The sequence below is a fragment of the Bubalus bubalis genome, chromosome 3 (genome assembly GCF_019923935.1).
Source record: "Bubalus bubalis isolate 160015118507 breed Murrah chromosome 3, NDDB_SH_1, whole genome shotgun sequence".
NCBI classification, from domain to species: Eukaryota; Metazoa; Chordata; class Mammalia; order Artiodactyla; family Bovidae; genus Bubalus; species Bubalus bubalis.
The window spans coordinates 91,480,810-91,499,093 of NC_059159.1; the positions used below are offsets into that span (position 1 = coordinate 91,480,810).

Consider the following 18,284-nt stretch of genomic DNA (forward strand, 5'->3'; position numbering starts at 1 on the left):
TAATTTTGAAAAATAATATTACTACATGCCTATATTTTAATAGCCTTACAAGTAGCATATAACCTCACCAGTTTTGAACATTACGTTTAGACTTTGCAGTAATTTTGGTAGACTTGTTTACCTGGGTTCAGGTTAAACAAAACTGGTGCTACTCTAGTTAAAATTATATAATGGTATGGACCTAACAGAAGCAGAAGATACTAAGAAGAGGTGGCAAGAATACACAGAAGATGTGTACAAAAAAGATCTTCACGACCAAGATAATCATGATGGTGTGATCACTCATCCTAGAGCCAGACATCCTGGAATGTGAAGTTAAGTGGGCCTTAGAAAGCATCACTACGAACAAAGCTAGTGGAGGTGATGGAATTCCAGTTGAGCTGTTTCAAATCCTGGAAGATGATGCTGTGAAAGTGCTACACTCAATATGCCAGCAAATTTGGAAAACTCAGCAGTGGCCACACGCCTGGAAAAGGTCAGTTTTCATTCCGATCCCAAAGAAAGGCAATGCCAAAGAATGCTCAAAACTACCACACAATTGCACTCATCTCACACGCTAGTAAAGTAATGCTCAAAATTCTCCAAGCCAGGCTTCAGCAATACGTGAACCGTGAACTTCCTGATGTTCAAGCTGGTTTTAGAAAAGGCAGAGGAACCAGAGATCAAATTGCCAACATCCGCTGGATCATGGAAAAAGCAAGAGAGTTCCAGAAAAACATCTATTTCTGCTTTATTGACTATGCCAAAGCCTTTGACTGTGTGGATCACAATAAACTGTGGAAAATTCTGAAAGAGATGGGAATACCAGACCACCTGACCTGCCTCTTGAGAAACCTGTATGCAGGTCAGGAAGCAACAGTTAGAACTGGACATGGAACAACAGATTGGTTCCAAATTGGAAAAGGAGTACGTCAAGGCTGTGTATTGTCTTCCTGCTTATTGAACTTAAATGCAGAGTACATCATGAGAAACGCTGGACTGGAGGAAGCACAAGCTGGAATCAAGATTGCCAGAAGAAATACCAATCACCACAGATATGCAGATGACACCACCCTTATGGCAGAAAGTGAAGAGGAACTCAAAAGCCTCTTGATGAAAGTGATAGAGGAGAATGAAAAAGTTGGCTTAAAGCTCAACATTCAGAAAACGAAGATCATGGCATCTGGTCCCATCACTTCATGGCAAATAGATGGGGAAACAGTGTCAGACTTTAATTTTTGGGCTCCAAAATCACTGCAGATGGTGATTGCAGCCATGAAATTAAAAGATGCTTACTCCTTGGAAGGAAAGTTATGACCAACCTAGATAGCATATTCAAAAGCAGAGACGTTACTTTGCCAACAAAGGTCCGTCTAGTCAAGGCTATGGTTTTTCCAGTGGTCATGTATGGATGTGAGAGTTGGACTGTGAAGAAAGAACTGTGGTGTTGGAGATTACTCTTTAGAGTCCCTTGGACTGCAAGGAGATCCATCCAGTCCATTCTAAAGGAGATCAGTCCTAGTTGTTCTTTGGAAAGACTGATGCTGGGAGGGATTGGGGGCAGGAGGAGAAGGGGACAACAGAGGATGAGATGGCTGGATGGCATCACCAACTCATTGGACATGAGTTTGGGTGAACTCTGGGAGTTGGTGATAGACACCCCACTCCAGTACTCTTGCCTGGAAAATTCCATGTACGGAGGAGCCTGGTAGGCTGTAGCCTGTGGGGTTGCTGAGGGTCGAACACGACTGAGCGACTTCACTTTCACTTCTCACTTTCATGCATTGCAGAAGGAAATGGCAACCCACTCCAGTGTTCCTTGTTTGGAGAATCCCAGGGATGGGGGAGCCTGGTGGGCTGCCATCTATGAGGTCACACTTAGCAGCAGCAGCAGGAAGGCCTGGGGTGCTGCAATTCATGGGGTCACAGAGTCGGACATTGCTGAGCGACTGAACTGAACTGAAGAGTGTCTACAATGACAACATTTGTTTAACATTGCTTAGCTACTGTATGAACTTCCAAAAAATTTTTAAAAATAGCTTTATATGTAATTTACATCATAAAGTTGTGTAAAGTGTAAAATTCAGTGGGTGTTAGTATATTTACTTCCATAACCATTAGCAGTCACTCTTCATTTCCTGCCTCCTAAGCCTAGATACCCACTAGTTTACTGTCTGTCTAGACTTGCCAGTTGTTGACATTTCATATTAATGACATCATGCAGTGCCACATAATTGTCTTCTTTAAAATCCAGTTTTGAGTTCAGAATTGTGTTGGTCTTCACCATAATTACTTTGAGTATAAAAATTTGAATATACTTTGAATATATAAATTTAATTTTTTAAAAAAATGAGTTTCTGATTATCTGGGATAATCTACCATTTAAAACTTCCATAAATTCAATAGGGAAGGTATCTTTTAATGAAAAATTGTGTAATCTCTATTGGAATAAGGGTTTTCAACGTGTGGTCCTAGGTCAAGCTGCACCCTACATGGGAACAGCACATGGGAACTTTAGATGGGCATGCAAATTCCTGGACCCCACCCACCTAAGATTCACTAAATCAGAAATGGAGGTGTGGAGCCCAGCAGTCTATTTTAAGTAGCCTTCCAGATAATTGGAATGCATGGGAAGACTGAATACTAACTATATCAGAGTAGTGTGAGTTAGACATTCCCTGGAATTTCTATGTATCCTTATGGTATTATAGACCTGGAGAGGGAGATGGCAAAGAGAATTCTGTGGACATAGAAGCCTGGCAGGCTACATTCCATGGGGTTGCAAAGAGTTGGACACGACTGAGTGACTAATACATAGTATTATAGAACACATAGTCATTCTTATGTTAAATTTAGAAGAATGATCATCCCTTCCTCAACATTTAAAAGTGAGGATTTTTATGTTGTAAATATCTGTAGATTATAAAGCAAAACAAACTATGCCAAAGAACTAAATTTTCATAAGCATCATTTGGTTAATAACATAACTGGTGGTATTAACTGGGAAATGAAGAATTACTAATATTCAAAAATTAGAACATTCAGGAAATTAAAATTAAGCGAATGATATTAAATTTTCATTTCAAAATGTACTTGTAGTTTTTGTACCTCAGTGATCTCATAAATGCACTGTTATCTTTGGAAAGGCAGTGCTCTTGAATCTATTAGTCTGGTGACTTAACTTTTTGGTATTTAAGGTTAATTTTTAGAAACTGAATTGCGGTGAGTGTTTGCCTTTTTCCCCCTCAGGATTTGGGAGGGCGGTTATTTGAACCTTTCTGTTTGGAATTTGCATAAGTTGGAGTTTAATCCAGGAGCCTGTAGTTAAGAAGATGGGAAAGGAAGAACATGGAAGAAGAAATGACAGTTAGAAAACTAGATAATTCATAAAAGGGAAAAGTAGTTTTAGTCACTCAGTCATGTTCAGCTCTTTGTGACCCCACAGAGCCTGGCAGGCTCTCCTGTCCATGGAATTCTCTGAGCCACCAGGGAAGCCCAGTTATTTGTAACTGATTTGTAAATTAAGATTTTTTTTTTAATTGTGAAGTTAGAGCAGAATCCCTTTGTAACTGCATTCGTTTCCTGAGCTACAAGCATTTGATATTTTGTGATTTTTTTACGCCTTTCATAGTTAATTTATCCACCAAAGTTTTGAACACTATTTAACAGTGAGCTCTTATGTATACCAAACATGATGGGCTACTAGATGTTGTAAAACTAATATATTGGAAACAGATTCTTAGTAAATGAGACTGACAGAGATTCAGTGCTTTTTGCTGGAGCCAAAAATCTTAGTGTTATCCTTGATTTCTTATTATAGTCTTACCTTTTTCCTCCCTACATCTAGTCAGTCAGCAAGTCTTAATTCTTTTCCTTTAACATGCATTATGATCTGCTTTTTTCCACTCCTCTATGGCAACTTATGGAGAAGGCAATGGCACCCCCCTCCAGAACTCTTGCCTGGAAAATCCCATGGACGGAGGAGCCATGGGAGGTAGGCTGCAGACCATGGGGTCGCAAAGAGTCGGACACGACTGGGCGACTTCACTTTCACTTTTCCCTTTCATACATTGGAGAAGGAAATGGCAACCCACTCCAGTGTTCTTGCCTGGAGAATCCCAGGAACGGGGGAGCCTGGTGGGCCGCCGTCTATGGGGTTGCACAGAGTTGGACACGACTGAAGCGACTTAGCAGCAGCAGCATGGCACCTTAAGTTCATGCTGCAGTTACTCTTAGGAATAGTGTCCTGTCCTTATCTTGGGCTCAGCTTTTACTCTTCATATATAGTCAGAGTGATCTTGATATTTCAGTCAGATCATGTCATTTTCTCTGTCCAGAGCCTTTCAGTGACCTCCTTGTTAACATTACCAACAGACAAAAACACCCAAAGTCTGTCTATAAATGCTGTTGTTAAATTCTTACTTTTTGGCTGTGCTGCAAGGAGTGTTGGAATCTTAGTTTCCTGATCACAAATCAGACCTGTGCCCCCTGCATTGGAAGCTCAGTCTTTTTTTATTTATTTTTTAATTTTAATTGGAGTCTAATTACGATATTGGTTGTGGTTTTTGCCATACACTGACATGAATCAGCCACAGGTGTACATGTGTCCCCCATCCCAAACCCCCCTCCCTATCCCATCTCTCTGGGTTGTCCCAGTGCACTGGCTTTGAGTGCCCTGTTTCATGCATCATACTTGGACTGGTCATCTATTTTACATATGGTAATATGTTTCAATGCTATTCTCTCAAATCATCCCACCCTCGTCTTCTCCCACCGAGTCCAAAAGTCTTTTCTTTCTATCTGTGTATCTTGCTGTTTCTCATATAGGGTCATCGTTACCATCTTTCTAAATGCCATATATATGCGTTAATATACTGTATTGGTGTTTTTCTTTCTGACTTACTTCACTCTGTATAATAGGCTCCAGTTTCATCCACCTCATTATAACTGATTCAAATGCATTCTTTTTAATAGCTGAGCAATATTCCATTATGTATATGTACCCCAACTTTCGTATCCATTCGTCTGCCGATGGACATCTAGGTTACTTCCGTGTCCTGGCTATTGTAAACAGTGCTGCAGTGAACATTGGGTACATGTGTCTCTTTCAGTTCTCGTTTCCTCAGTGTATGTGCCCTGCAGTGGGATTGCTGGGTTGTATGGCAGTTCTATTTCCAGTTTTTTAAGGAATGTTCACACTGTTCTCTATAGTGGCTGTAGTAGTTTGCATTCCCACCAACAGTGTAAGAGGATTCCCTTTTCTCCACACTCTCTCCAGCATTTATTGTTTGTTGACTTTTTTTTGTTTTGTTTGTTGACTTTTTGATAGCAGCCATTCTGACCAGTGTGAGATGGTACCTCATTGTGGTTTTGATTTGTATTTCTCTGATAATGAGTGATGTTGAGCATCTGTATGTCTTCTTTGGAGAAATGTCTGTTTAGTTCTTTGGCCCATATTTAGATTGGGTGGCTTATTTTTCTGGAGTTGAGCTACATGAGCTGTTTGTATATTTTTGAGATTAATTATTTGTCAGCTGCTTTGTTTGCTATTATTTTCTCCCATTCTGAAGGCTGTCTTTTCACCGTGCTTATAGTTTTCTTCATTTTGCAAAAGCTTCTAAGTTTAATTAGGTCCCATTTGTTTATTTTTGCTTTTATTTCCATTACTCGAGGAGGTGGGTCATAGAGGATCTTGGCTGTGATTTATGCCAGAGAATGTTTTGCCTATGTTTTCCTCTAGGAGTTTTATAGTTTCTGGTCTTAGAAACTATTTAGATCTTTAATCCATTTTGAGTTTATTTTTGTGTATGGTGTTAGAAAGTGTTCTAGTTTCATTCTTTTACAGGTAGTTGACCAGTTTTCCCAGCACCGCTTGTTAAAGAGATTGTCTTTTCTCCATTGTATATTCTTGCCGCCTTTGTCAAAGATAAGATGTCCATAGGTGTGTGGATTTATCTCTGGGCTTTCTATTTTGTTCCATTATCTATATTTCTGTCTTTGTGCCAGTACCATATTGTCTTGATGACTGTAGAAGCTCAGTCTTAACCACTGAACCACCAGGCAAGTCCCTACAAGTGTTGTTTTATAACACCCTGTGTGAACTAGTCTATTCTTACCTCTCCAACCTCATCACATTTTCTTTTTTACTGTTACACAGATGTATGTTGTTTCAGGTCCTTCCTGACTGAAGACCTATCTTTCCCAACAAAGAGAAAACAGATTTTCAGTCATTTAGCTCTTAGCTCATATCCTCTTTTTTTATGCTTATTTTTCCATTGCAGTGATGACTAAATTTTATTTTTTTTCTTTTCCTTCACCCACAAGTGTAAAGCTTGGAGAGCAGGAACCTTGTCTGTCTTGTTTATCATTATTTACTTAAGTGCCTGGCACATAGTAGCTGTTAAATAAATGTTTGGTAATAGACTGAAAGCTCTATGACCTAGATAAAATCAATTTGTTGATGATGAATTTGCTGTCCATTAGCTAGCATTTCTATAGTGTTTAGGACAGCGGGATCAGAAGAGTGTTTTTGAATCCTGCCTTTTCTCTATCTGCTCTATGACCTTGAGCAGGTTTACTTAGCCTTGTCCTTCTCTTCCTTGTAAAATGGGAACAATAAAATACTGTACCTTAGAATTCAAGGTGCAAATAAGATACTACATGAAAGATGCTTAAAACAGTGCTTGTCATGTATTAAACACGAAATGTCAACTATTAGGAATTAAAAATAATGTTGCATATTATTTTTCCACAACTTGTAAGTATGCTTATTAGATTGTTTGCAGTGCAGTTTGTTTTGCTAATTATCATTGTTAATTGAGGGAATACTCTCATCCAGGTCTACTTACTTCTCTCTAAAGTCTAGACATTTTTAAATGAAGATAGTGTTTTTGACACTTTATTTTTTTACTGCTCTTGTCTTAATTCAAAGATGTTAGATGCTCAGTTCTAGGAACTTTGAAACTATCCATCACAGGTTGTTTCAAAACCTGCCTACTATAGAGTTATTAGGAGTGAAGGTGAATGGGAAAGTTCTACTAGTTGGTCAGTTTTTTGTATCACCTATCCACAAGAAAGGAATGAAAAAATGAATCATAGGATAGGATTTTATTTTCTTCTACACTGAGTTGTTCTATATAATTTCAGTACTACAGACATAGTTGTATGTGTTGGTGTGGAGTTTGTATGATTTCTTATAATGAGAGGAACTGTTTCTTCATCTCTGTATTGTCAGGTTCCTGGCACATAGTAGATGTATCAATTGTCTTTTGAGTCATTTTCTGTCATAAAGTAGTGTGTGCTGTTATAAAATGTAGTTTAAAACAGTATGTTTCATATTTTGTAATTTAATAATAATAGGGAAATGAAACATCAAGTTATAGTCAGTGTTTTAAAAGGTATAAGTTTCTGTATTATATTATTAATTGACAATAGTTAAATGAGTTTTGAGCTTCAAGTCTTCAGCCGTGATAAATTTCCCTATCCCATTTTTTTATATGCAACTTCTGGTTTGCTTTAAAGGACTCTTTTAGGTGTGTGGTAACTGAGTTTTTCTGAGGCATGTATGTATATGTTCTTGTAGGTATATTCATTGTTTCCAGAAAAGTGACTTTAGAGAGATGACTGCTTTTATGTGTACTTCGATTCTGAAAAATCGGGATAAACAGGATCACACTTTAGGTATATGCCATGTAAGAAACACACTTGCAGGCTTTGGAATTATTTAAGTTGCTTCAGAATTATAAAATTAATACTGTAGTTAATGATTTGCTTTTTCTTAAGACATTTTCCATTAGCTTTAATCCTTGTGGGCTTTGACAGTTGGTATTTGAACTGAGTTCATATGTATAGGGATATGGCATCAGTATTTTATTAATATATAAATCAGTGTTTCAGAGACTGTATTACAGTGGTTAAAGGGAATCTGTTTAAGGGAACCTTGTATAGAGTGAAGGCTCTGCTATTTAATAGCTCAGTAACCTTGCTTGCATCAGTAAATCTTTCTGGCTTTCAGTTTTCTAATCTTTAACAGGAAGATCTTGGTGATCCCTAACTTTCCTTTCAGCTTTGGAATTTGGTGGGTAATGTGCTTTCAATTAATGCATATCTTTTTCTTAAAAATTTTTTTAAACAACATTAAAAGGAAGCACATCATTTTTACTGTTTTTCAGGGGAAAAAACCCTAAACCTATTACTGTTTTTAGTGTATTTTCTTTGAGATTTATATGTCATTTAAAAATTGAAAGCTTTGAAGGATGAATCAAAGCTACAGCTACAGAAGGTTGTGCCCTTGGGGACTAGTGATGGCTGCTTAAAAATTAATCTGATCCCTGTTCACCAAACCTATGGGATTGTATCCCTGGAGAGGATTCTTTTGTGTGTGCATGTGTTTTCTTCTTATTTTTTTTAAATTGAAATGTAATTGATACATACCGCACAAGTTTAAGATATGTTGATTTTGATACATTTATATATTGCAGTGTTATTACCACCATGATTTGATACATTTATATATTGCAATATGCGTACCTACCACCATAGTGATAGCTAACGCCTCCAACCTCCATCGGGTCCTGTAATTAGTCATTTTCTTTTTTGTGGTGACAACATGGGAGGATTCTTTTTTCATCCACCATAATTGTTTGAATCTCATTAAGGAGCTCTGTAGTCTTGAACATACCATTTGAGGCAGCAGTTCTACTTAGAATTTATTAGGAAAATATGTGAAAAGATGGAGTAATACATTATTTATTATAGTTACATTTTATAATAGAAAATTTGATACAGGAAATGGTCCAACAGTAGACAAATAAATTTTGGGAAAGTTATTCAGTGAAATAGTATTTAGCTGTTAAGTAACTGTTGATGTGAAAACATGTTCATTATAATTTGAAAAAGTATTTATGGGTCAGTAGCATATACATTGGAGAAGGCAATGGCACCCCACTCCAGTACTCTTGCCTGGAAAAATCCCATGGATGGAGGAGTCTGGTGGGCTGCAGTCCATGGGGTTGCTAGGAGTTGGACGCGACTGAGTGACTTCACTTTCCCTTTTCACTTTAATGCATTGGAGAAGGAAATAGCAACCCACTCCAGTGTTCTTGCCTGGAGAATCCCAGGGACGGGGGAGCCTGGTGGGCTGCCGTCTATGGGGTCGCACAGAGTTGGACACGACTGAAGCGACTTAGCAGCAGCAGCATATACATGAAAATTACATGTTTATATAGATACATATGCTACAAACAAGTGGATGGAAACAGTGGCTATCTGTAGTTGGTAAAGTTCTGGATCATTTTTGTTTTCTTTGGAATGTGGTATTCACTGAAAAATACTTTAACAACTTTATTAAGATGTTAATATCCCAAACAATTCAGTTAAAACATATAATAGATCTTAGTATATCCAGAATCATATAGCCCTTAGTACAATTTTAGAACATCTTCATCGTACCAAAAAGAAACCGTGTACCCATTAGCAGTTACTTCTTATTTCTCCTTTCTCTCCCCTGTATTGCCATAGGGAACCATTAATCATTTAAAAAAAATTTATTTTTATTTGACTGTGCTGGGTCTTAGTTGCAGCACTTGGGTTCTTTACTTGTGGCATGCAAACTCTTAGTTGCAGTATATAGGATGTAGTTCCCTAACCAGAGGTAGAACCCGGGCTCCCTGCTTTGGGACCATGGGGTCTTAACCGCTGGACCACCAGGGAAGTCCTGGGAATCAATAATCATTTTGCCTATTCTGGGTATTTTACACAAATTGAACTGTACAATATGTGGTCTTTAATGACTTTTGCTGCTGTGCTGCTGTAAACACTTGGCGTACAAGTTTTTGTGTAGATGTATCAGAAAAGGCAGGAGAGTTAAGAGACGTGGGTTCAATCCCTGGGTTGGGAAGATCCCCTCGAGGAGGGCATGGCAACCCAATTTCCTTATACACTATCAGTAATAGTGCATTTAATATTTTGACAACTTTTGAAGGTTATGAAACAATTGTAAGTTTTCCTGTCTTTCAATAAGATTGCCTTGCATGGTCATTTTTGTGGTCTCTTGTTGTCATGCGAAGTAGGGACTACCTGTTTTGGGAAAAGAAAAATAATCCATATCAATTTAACTGAAACCTTTATACACTAAATAATATCATGATGGGATCAGTTGTGATTGAGAGCAGGAGGAAAAGAGGGCGTCAGAAGATGAGATGGCTGGATGGCATCACTGATGCAATGGACATGAACTTGGACTAACTTTGGGAGACGGTGAGGGACAGGGAGGCAGGCCTGGTGTGCTGCAAGAGTCGGACGTGATTGGACAACAAAACAATCAGTTTTTTCTTTTGAATAGCGTTTTGGTTTAGAATCATTTAAAAATGCCCCTTGTTTGAGGTTTTAAGACATTTTTCTGTAATTTTATTAAATATTTAATATTTTAAGGTCCCTTCCACTTCTTGAAGTTCATGATGCCACCAGTTTTGAACCCTTTGGGGATTTCAAACTATAAATTAGTCTGACTTTCTGTATTGCTGTTTAGTACCCAACTTTTTTAGTCTTTACAGCTTCCAAATCTGATAACATCTCTTAGCCTTATAGAAGTTGTGAGGTTTTAGAAGGGAGAATTACTTTGTTCTTACCAGAAGTATATATTGTATTTTTGATGGAGTTTTAATTCAAGTCATTTACTTGGAATTCGGAGATGATTATGCTGGAGAAATTGCTTTACTGTTCTAACTAAATACATTAAATTTTCTAAGCTTAGATTGTGGGTAGGAGTGAATAATGCTTAGTAAAAATCTGAATTTCTAGATCACTTGAAATCATAATTTGTGTGCCTTAACTGATGTGCAATTAAAATACATGGATACTTTTGAGTATTTGTAAACTGAAAAATTTAAATAATAATTAAAGCTGACTTACATAATTGATCATATTTAAGTAGAGCTCTTAGTCTCTTGTTGAAATTTTATTCTAAAGCCTTTTAAAATATTCTAAACTAGAATGTTAACTAGTCATAGGTCCCTAATTCTTAAAAAATTTCAGCAGATATGGAATTTGTGATACATAATTAATAATTAGTAATCTTAAATTGTAGCATATTTTAGAGGAAATGAGTAGTAATTTGATTTTCCTCTTGCTTTGGAGAATACATATTTATCAACTATTATGGCAAAAACCTTACACATTCTCTGTATCTACCTTTATAGGATTGACAAACTTCTGCAGAACTGACTGACCTAGGGAGATAAACAAGGGGTTTGTTCTAGGGATTATATCTAAAGACATATATATACACACACACACATAAACACGTACACACACACACACACACAAATAGTTGATTGTCATCATTCACAGGTTCCATATTTATGAATTTGCATGCTTACTGAAATTTACTTGTAATCCTGAGTCATTAACTGTGGGGTCTTCATGGTACTGTGTGCAGTGGCAAAAAATGGAGTAACTTGATGCACGCATTCCTAGCTGAGGCTGAAGGAAGGCTGTGCTCTACCTTGTTTCAGCTGTCATACTGTAAACAAGTGTCCTTTTTGCAGTCTGCTTTGTGTCATGGATTTTGCATTTTTGTGCCTTTTCCTTGGTCATTTTGTTTTTTATCAGTCAGTTCAGTTCAGTCGCTCAGTCGTGTCCAACTCTTTGTGACCCCATGGACTGCAGCACGCCATGCCTCCCTGTCCATCGCCAACTCCCGGAGTAAATAGAATTTACTCAAACTCATGTCCATTGAGTAGGTTATGCCGTCCAACCATCTCCTCCTCTTTTGTCCCCTTCTCCTGCTTTCAATCTTTCCCAGCATCAGGGTCTTTTCAAATGAGTCAGTTCTTCGCATCAGGTGGTGAAGAACCTGTTGATTTTTATAATAGCACCCTAAAGTGGTGCTGAAGTGCTGGTCAGTGTTCCTCAGTGCAAGAAGACTGCTATGCCTTACGGAGAAAATGAATGTTACATAAGCTGTTGGCTGTAAGTTCAGTGTTAATGAATTACCAATATATATTAAACAAGGTGTCTTTAAACAGAAAAATGCATAAAACAATGTTATATATTGATTGGTTGACAAAAATATGACCAGAGGAACCTACCCTGTATTTCCCCTGCAGCAGTGGTATAGTATTTCCTTAATTCAGTGTTCATGGTGACATTTTAGAATACAATTATCATGAATAAAAAAATTGACTAAAATATATATGTGTATACATGCACATGTGTATATATGTGTATACACACATAAATGAACAAACTAGTGATAAGGTCTGATTCCCTCATTGAATACACTAACATTGAACATTTATTCCAAAAATCTACACACATAAATAAATATTAAAACATACATATACCTTATTGACAGTGTTTTGAGTTGTATAATATTCCAAATTACTTTGAAGTAAAACTATAGTTGGAATTCATTTAAATGTATTGATTAATGTGGTCTTATCTTTTTTTCATTTTTATAGCAAAATTTGTAAAATTACACAAAATTTGCCATTTTAATCATTTTCAAATGTACTGTTTAGTGGCATTCAGTACATTATTGTGTAGCTTGTGTGTTTTTTTAAATAGAATTATGGATCTAGGATTAAATTTCTGACTGAATTTAATAAAAGTGTTTGGAATTAAACAGTTATTTGTGGCTACCCTTTAACTTATGTATGATGTTTAATGCATTTAGATTAAGAATTTTTGATAATTGTGTTCATAGAGTAGTGTTATTTAATCACTTACATTTGAGATTGCGTTACATTCATATTTCCCCCCCCTCCTTTTTTAGTGCTTTTTTAGGCCCAAAGGACATATTTCCTTACTCAGAAAATAAGGAAAAGTACGGCAAACCAAATAAACGAAAAGGCTTTAATGAAGGTTTATGGGAGATAGATAACAATCCGAAAGTGAAATTTTCAAGTCAACAGGTGCGTCATATTACATAAAACTTAGTTTAGTATTACCTAACTCAGTTTTGGTGAATAATCAGTATTCTAGCTATAGGAAAATAATTGAAGAGCCTTGTAAATTTCAGATTAAGTTTTTGTGAGGTTGAACCTTGGACTTTTATATCTAGATAACTGAAAATATTGCCTTTGTGGTCAAACAGATCTCAGAAAGCTAGGAAATATTCAGTTATTTAAATCCTGATTGGAAGTTTATTTAATGTATTGAATTTAAAGCCATATGTACTGTTTTCTTAAGTTTAGGTTCAATAACTAAAAAGGATGTGTTTTTTCTTATTTTAATTTCTAAATCTATAAAATTAGAATATGAACTTCATATGGGTTAAATTAAATATGTGACAAAAATACTTATAGCACTGTGCAAATCATATTTGTTTTTGGTTTCTATAAGAGCAGCCTTTAAACCTTTTTATTCTGGGTTTGTGTGTGTGTGTGTTGTGTGTGTGTGTATGTGTTCAGACTTGAGTTTTTAAAAACTGGATGAGTGTGAGTAAACCTGAAGGAAATAGCAACACACTGAAAATTTTGCAAGTTTGCATCTTTTAATCTATATGTTTTTAGTTCCTTGTCTGTGCCAGGCTTTTTCTCTTGTTTGAAACCTTCAGACGCTGTTGTGTCTGGAATATTTAAATTTTTGATTTTACAGGGCTGCATTAGATGATCTAAGTGCCTTCATTAGCCACCCAAAAGTTATTTGTTACAGTACTTATATCATAATTGCTTCTGTACTAGTCTTAACTGCCACAGGCTTGTTCTATCAACAAAGAAGTTGTATGTGTCCTGTGTGCCTGGCATTGGTATATATTTGTGGAGAGAATAGTTATCCACTAAATGTTTGTTGCACAAATGTAAGAACTGATGAATGATTTCCCATCCTTACTGCCTTGACTGTGTAATGGGAGTCCCAAGAGACTGAGTTGATTATTTCCTGAAAATAACTTTTTGTGATTTAACTTGGATTATGCATCCTATGAATGTGCCTTCAAAGTCATTTTCATTCTCCAGATTGTCTTGCATAGTCACTCTATTCTCTGTTCCCATCTACCTACTTAATCTCCAGGTAGTTTTCATTACACATGTTAATACTTGGAGTTTTCTATTTCACAGTGAAATATTTGGTTGGTTGTATGCATGAAACCCAACAATTTTCTGTTCTTAACAGTAAGTGTGAATGATGATGCTGGTGTGATGTACTCTGTGTTCCCAGCCCAGAACATCCTCAATGGCACATTCCTGGGGTTTGGTGCAAGCATTCAAGCCCAAACTTACATAAAAGAAACACCAAAAATTTGCCATCATTAATTTATAAATATCTCTATAGTGCTATAAGTAATTTTGGACACATTTGTACATTTTTTTAAATACCTTTATAAAATTTGTGGATTATCAGCATTGACTTTTTTTACAAAAAAGGAAAAGGGTTAACAGTGTAGAAGACTAGCCAAAGGAAGAAGCTAGAAGGTGCACAGTTTGGATTACATTGCCATCATCTTGTAAATACGTGCTTTACCCTCACCTCTGGTTGTCATCATTTTGGTTGGTATTTTGAAACTCTAGGTGACCCTAAGTCACCTGTTTACAAGTATTTTCTCATCTGGGGGTACTTCTAAAAATTAATGATTATTGACTCCCGTTCAGTGTCTGTTAAATCAGAATCACTTAAGTTTGGGTTTCAGGAATCTGCATTTTAAATAAACTAAGTTTGAAATATAGATCAGTCAAAGTCCTTAAATAAAGTTGTGATATATATATATAGATATATATATGCTTTTTTAGATTAGCTTCTTTAACCAGAATATTACAGTAGTTGAATATAGTGTAGGTCTGTGCTGTTCTAAATCACCTTACATTGTATCTTGTTGGGTGTTGGTTAGAACATCAGGATGGTATTCTTTGTTGTCAGTAATGCTTAACGCGGCAGCCGCGTTAGGCGTTACTGACACTTTGTAATTGTACTTTTAATTTCTGCTTCATCATTTTATCTGCTAAGCTTGTATCCATCAGTTGCAGGAATAATAGCATTTAAAACTGTTTATAAATTGTGCATATTAGAAGTATCCTGTGCAACAGAAATAAGGGTACTTTTCTAGCTTTCTTGCAAACAGGCTTTGATTTTTTATGGGCACAAATTTTATAGTTGGGATAAAATTATTTTATGAAACTAATAGATTCGGTTGTTCATAGGCATCAGCTAAACAGTCAAATGCGTCATCTGATGTTGAAGTTGAAGAAAAAGAAACAAGTGTATCAAAGGAAGATACCGACCATGAAGAAAAAGCCAGCAATGAGGTGTGTTTAATTTCTCTTGCATTCTAAATCCATCTTGTTGCAAGGAAGAATTGTAAAATGAGTTGATTGTGGCAAAGTAGAAAATAATCTTTAAAGTAGTCAAGTAATTAATGGGAAAATATTAAAGACTTATTTCCTTGTGTGAGTATTAAATATTATAAAATATTTTTTTCATCTTTATACTTTCTGGCTGCTCCAGGTCTTAGTTGCAGCCTGTGGAAAGGAGTCTTTAGTTGCAGTACATGGAATCTAGTTTCCTGATCAGGCATCCATCCCAAGCCCCCTGTATTGGGAATGCGGAGTCTTAGCTACTGGACCACTAGGGAGGACCTTGGATGTTGTTAAGTTATTTTGCTGTGCAAAATATGAGGTACAGCTAAAAGACTGACTTACTGTTTGTTAGGAATATTTTTAAAGCGAGGTGTTGTAGATGGATGTATGGGAAAGGACATTGAACCAAATTTTTAGAAACCTATGTTTATTTCCAACTCTGTATTTGATTATCTGAATAGAAATACTTATTTAGCCCTTCTAGGCTTCATAAAATTGTTATATGATCAAGTCTTGACCACCTCTTAACATTAACAGTCCTAAAACTGAAGATTCTGCTGTAGAAAGATTCATGTTTTGTAAATTCAAATAGATAAACCTCCCAGTGTACCAGCAAGTGTGACTTTAATATTTGATCTGACAAATTTTTTTTGTTTTTTTTGGACAGAGATACCAGTAATTCTCTCACTTCGTAATGATAATATTAAGACTTTCAAAGTTTATAATTTCAAACAAGTTCTTTCAGTGAAACATGTTTGTGATTTTTAATTTAAGAAATTTTCTTTCAGTTGTGGCATAATTTATCAGTTTCATCTTTTTTTTTTTATAGGATGTGACTAAAGCAATTGACATAACCACTCCAAAAGCTGCCAGAAGAGGGAGGAAGAGAAAGGTAATTCTACAGCTTAACCACAGAGATCTTAAATGAATTTTTATTTTAGCTGGATTGAGGAAGTGTAGATAGTGAAAGAACTGTACTGTTTAAACTTAGCGTTTCACTCTTAAGTCCTTATTGTAAAGGATAGGTTATGTTTACATATTAAAACTGTTGCTTTCTTAGTGATACAACATGCTTAAGTTGCTGCTGCTGCTAAGTCGCTTTAGTCATGTTCGACTATGTGCGACCCCATAGACGGCAGCCCACCAGGCTCCTCTGTCCCTGGTATTCTCCAGGCAAGAATACTAAAGTGGGTTGCCATTTCCTTCTCCAATGCATGCATGCTAAGTCACTTCAGTCGTGTCCGACTCTGTGCGACCCTATGGACAGCAGCCCTGCAGGCTCCTCTGTCCATAGGATTCTCCAAGTAAGAATACTGGAGTGGGTTGCCATTTCCTTCTCCCTCTTTAAGTTGAATGATAAACAAAATAAAATGCACCAATTTTCATTGCTTTTTATGTTGCTGCCTTAAGTTTTCTCTATAAAATGGATAATATATATAAGATTATTGAGAGGATTAAATCAGTTAAGACATATAAAATATTTGTAATAAATCCTTATATATGGTAAGTGCTTTATAAATGTCCACTATTATGCTGTTGTTACTACTTTACAACATTGTTGCATGAAATGAGAGGATGCGACAGTTTGGGATGAAGTACATCTTAGGATTTTAATTAATGTTTTCTTCTTTCCTATGTGAAGTTTTGTTCACACCTTTTTCTGACCTAGTTATGTCTCAGACATAACTAGGTCAGAAAAACTATTATTATATGACAAAGCTACAAAGAAAACTTGTGTTCAGTTTGTTTTTTTTAATGGCAAATTATGCTATTAGTTTATTGTTTTGGCCAAGCCACACAGCACATGGGATCTTGTTACGCAGCACGTGGGATTTTAGTCCCCTCACCTGGGATTGAACTCGTGCCCCCTGCAGTGGAAGCACAGATTCTCACAATTCTCAACTGCTTCACCACCAGGGAACTCCAAGGGTTCAGTCTTTTAAAAAGGGTTGTTTGTTCTTTTTTCTCTCGTAGTACTGTAGTGTGAGTTCAGCATCTTTAATTAAAACCACTGTAATTATTTGTTTTCATATTTTACTTCCAGTGGCTTTTTAATCCCCTGTGGGGGGTGTGTGTGTGAAGGGGCTATGATAACTTGAACAAGATTTTAAAAGATAGGCAGAATTTTGACAGGCAGATGGAGGAGTAGGGGAGGACAGACGCATAAGAGAAAACTTCGCTTCAAACATTTCTAGTGTTGCATTTCAGTATTATCAGACCATAACATATGAGGGAAACAAGTATGAAAACACCAATGTGTTAACTTCAACTTAGAGAACTGGTGAATAGCCATTGAATCATTTTAAATTTCAGATACTTCTCCTTTTAAAGCAGTGTAAATGATGGGAATTGAATTGAAGCAGAGTGAGACTAGTTTCCTGATAAATTGATTCAGAATTGTGGTACTCACTTGACTGGCCCAGGCAGAAAATCATCAGTGAATAGGAAGATAATGTCTTTGTTCTCACTGAATTACAGTTTTGTTGAGACAGACAGTAAATACATAAGACAGTTAAAATGGAGAGTTATGATTGTGACTTGGTAACTAAATTACAAAAACCTTTCTAAAGAGTTAGCCTCACATTTTTAGTGGTGTAGGTGAAAGATGGGATGCTGAGAGCCTCTTAGGGGGTTAATAGTTGATTGAAAGTGGGTGTGAAAGGAGGAGGAGAAGCCAGGATGACTCAGGGTGTTGGCTTGGATGACTGGATTATATACTGAGATGCAGGAGATGTTTTGGGAGTAGAGGTTGAGGGGAATGTGAAACACCTTTGAGAATTAGACTGAAAATATATATTTCTCTGACACCAAAAGGGGTAAAGGTAGAAGTTACAGATGTGGTCTCATAAATACAGGATATTAGATGGTTAGTCAAGGGGGAAAGTTTACCAAGAACCACACAGAAACCAGAATCCTGAGGTAATATAGTGGCCATGAAAGGTTGCCTTGTAAAACTGTGGTGGAGAATGAACTGTCAGGAGAAAATCTAAGAGAAGCTATCAAGATAAACAA

At 36.5% G+C, this 18,284-nt stretch overlaps 1 protein-coding gene across 4 annotated transcripts in view; it reads left to right on the forward strand.

Moving 5' to 3' along the window:
• PSIP1 (PC4 and SFRS1 interacting protein 1) overlaps window positions 1-18,284 on the forward strand; it is a 40,116-nt gene that overhangs the window by 4,106 nt on the left and 17,726 nt on the right. For all 4 annotated transcript variants that reach the window (XM_006046690.4, XM_025281497.3, XM_006046691.4 and 1 more), the window contains exons 3-5: window positions 12,755-12,893; window positions 15,117-15,221; window positions 16,102-16,164. In XM_006046690.4, coding sequence (XP_006046752.1) covers window positions 12,755-12,893; window positions 15,117-15,221; window positions 16,102-16,164 — 307 coding nt within the window. The remainder of the gene's footprint in view (window positions 1-12,754; window positions 12,894-15,116; window positions 15,222-16,101; window positions 16,165-18,284) is intronic.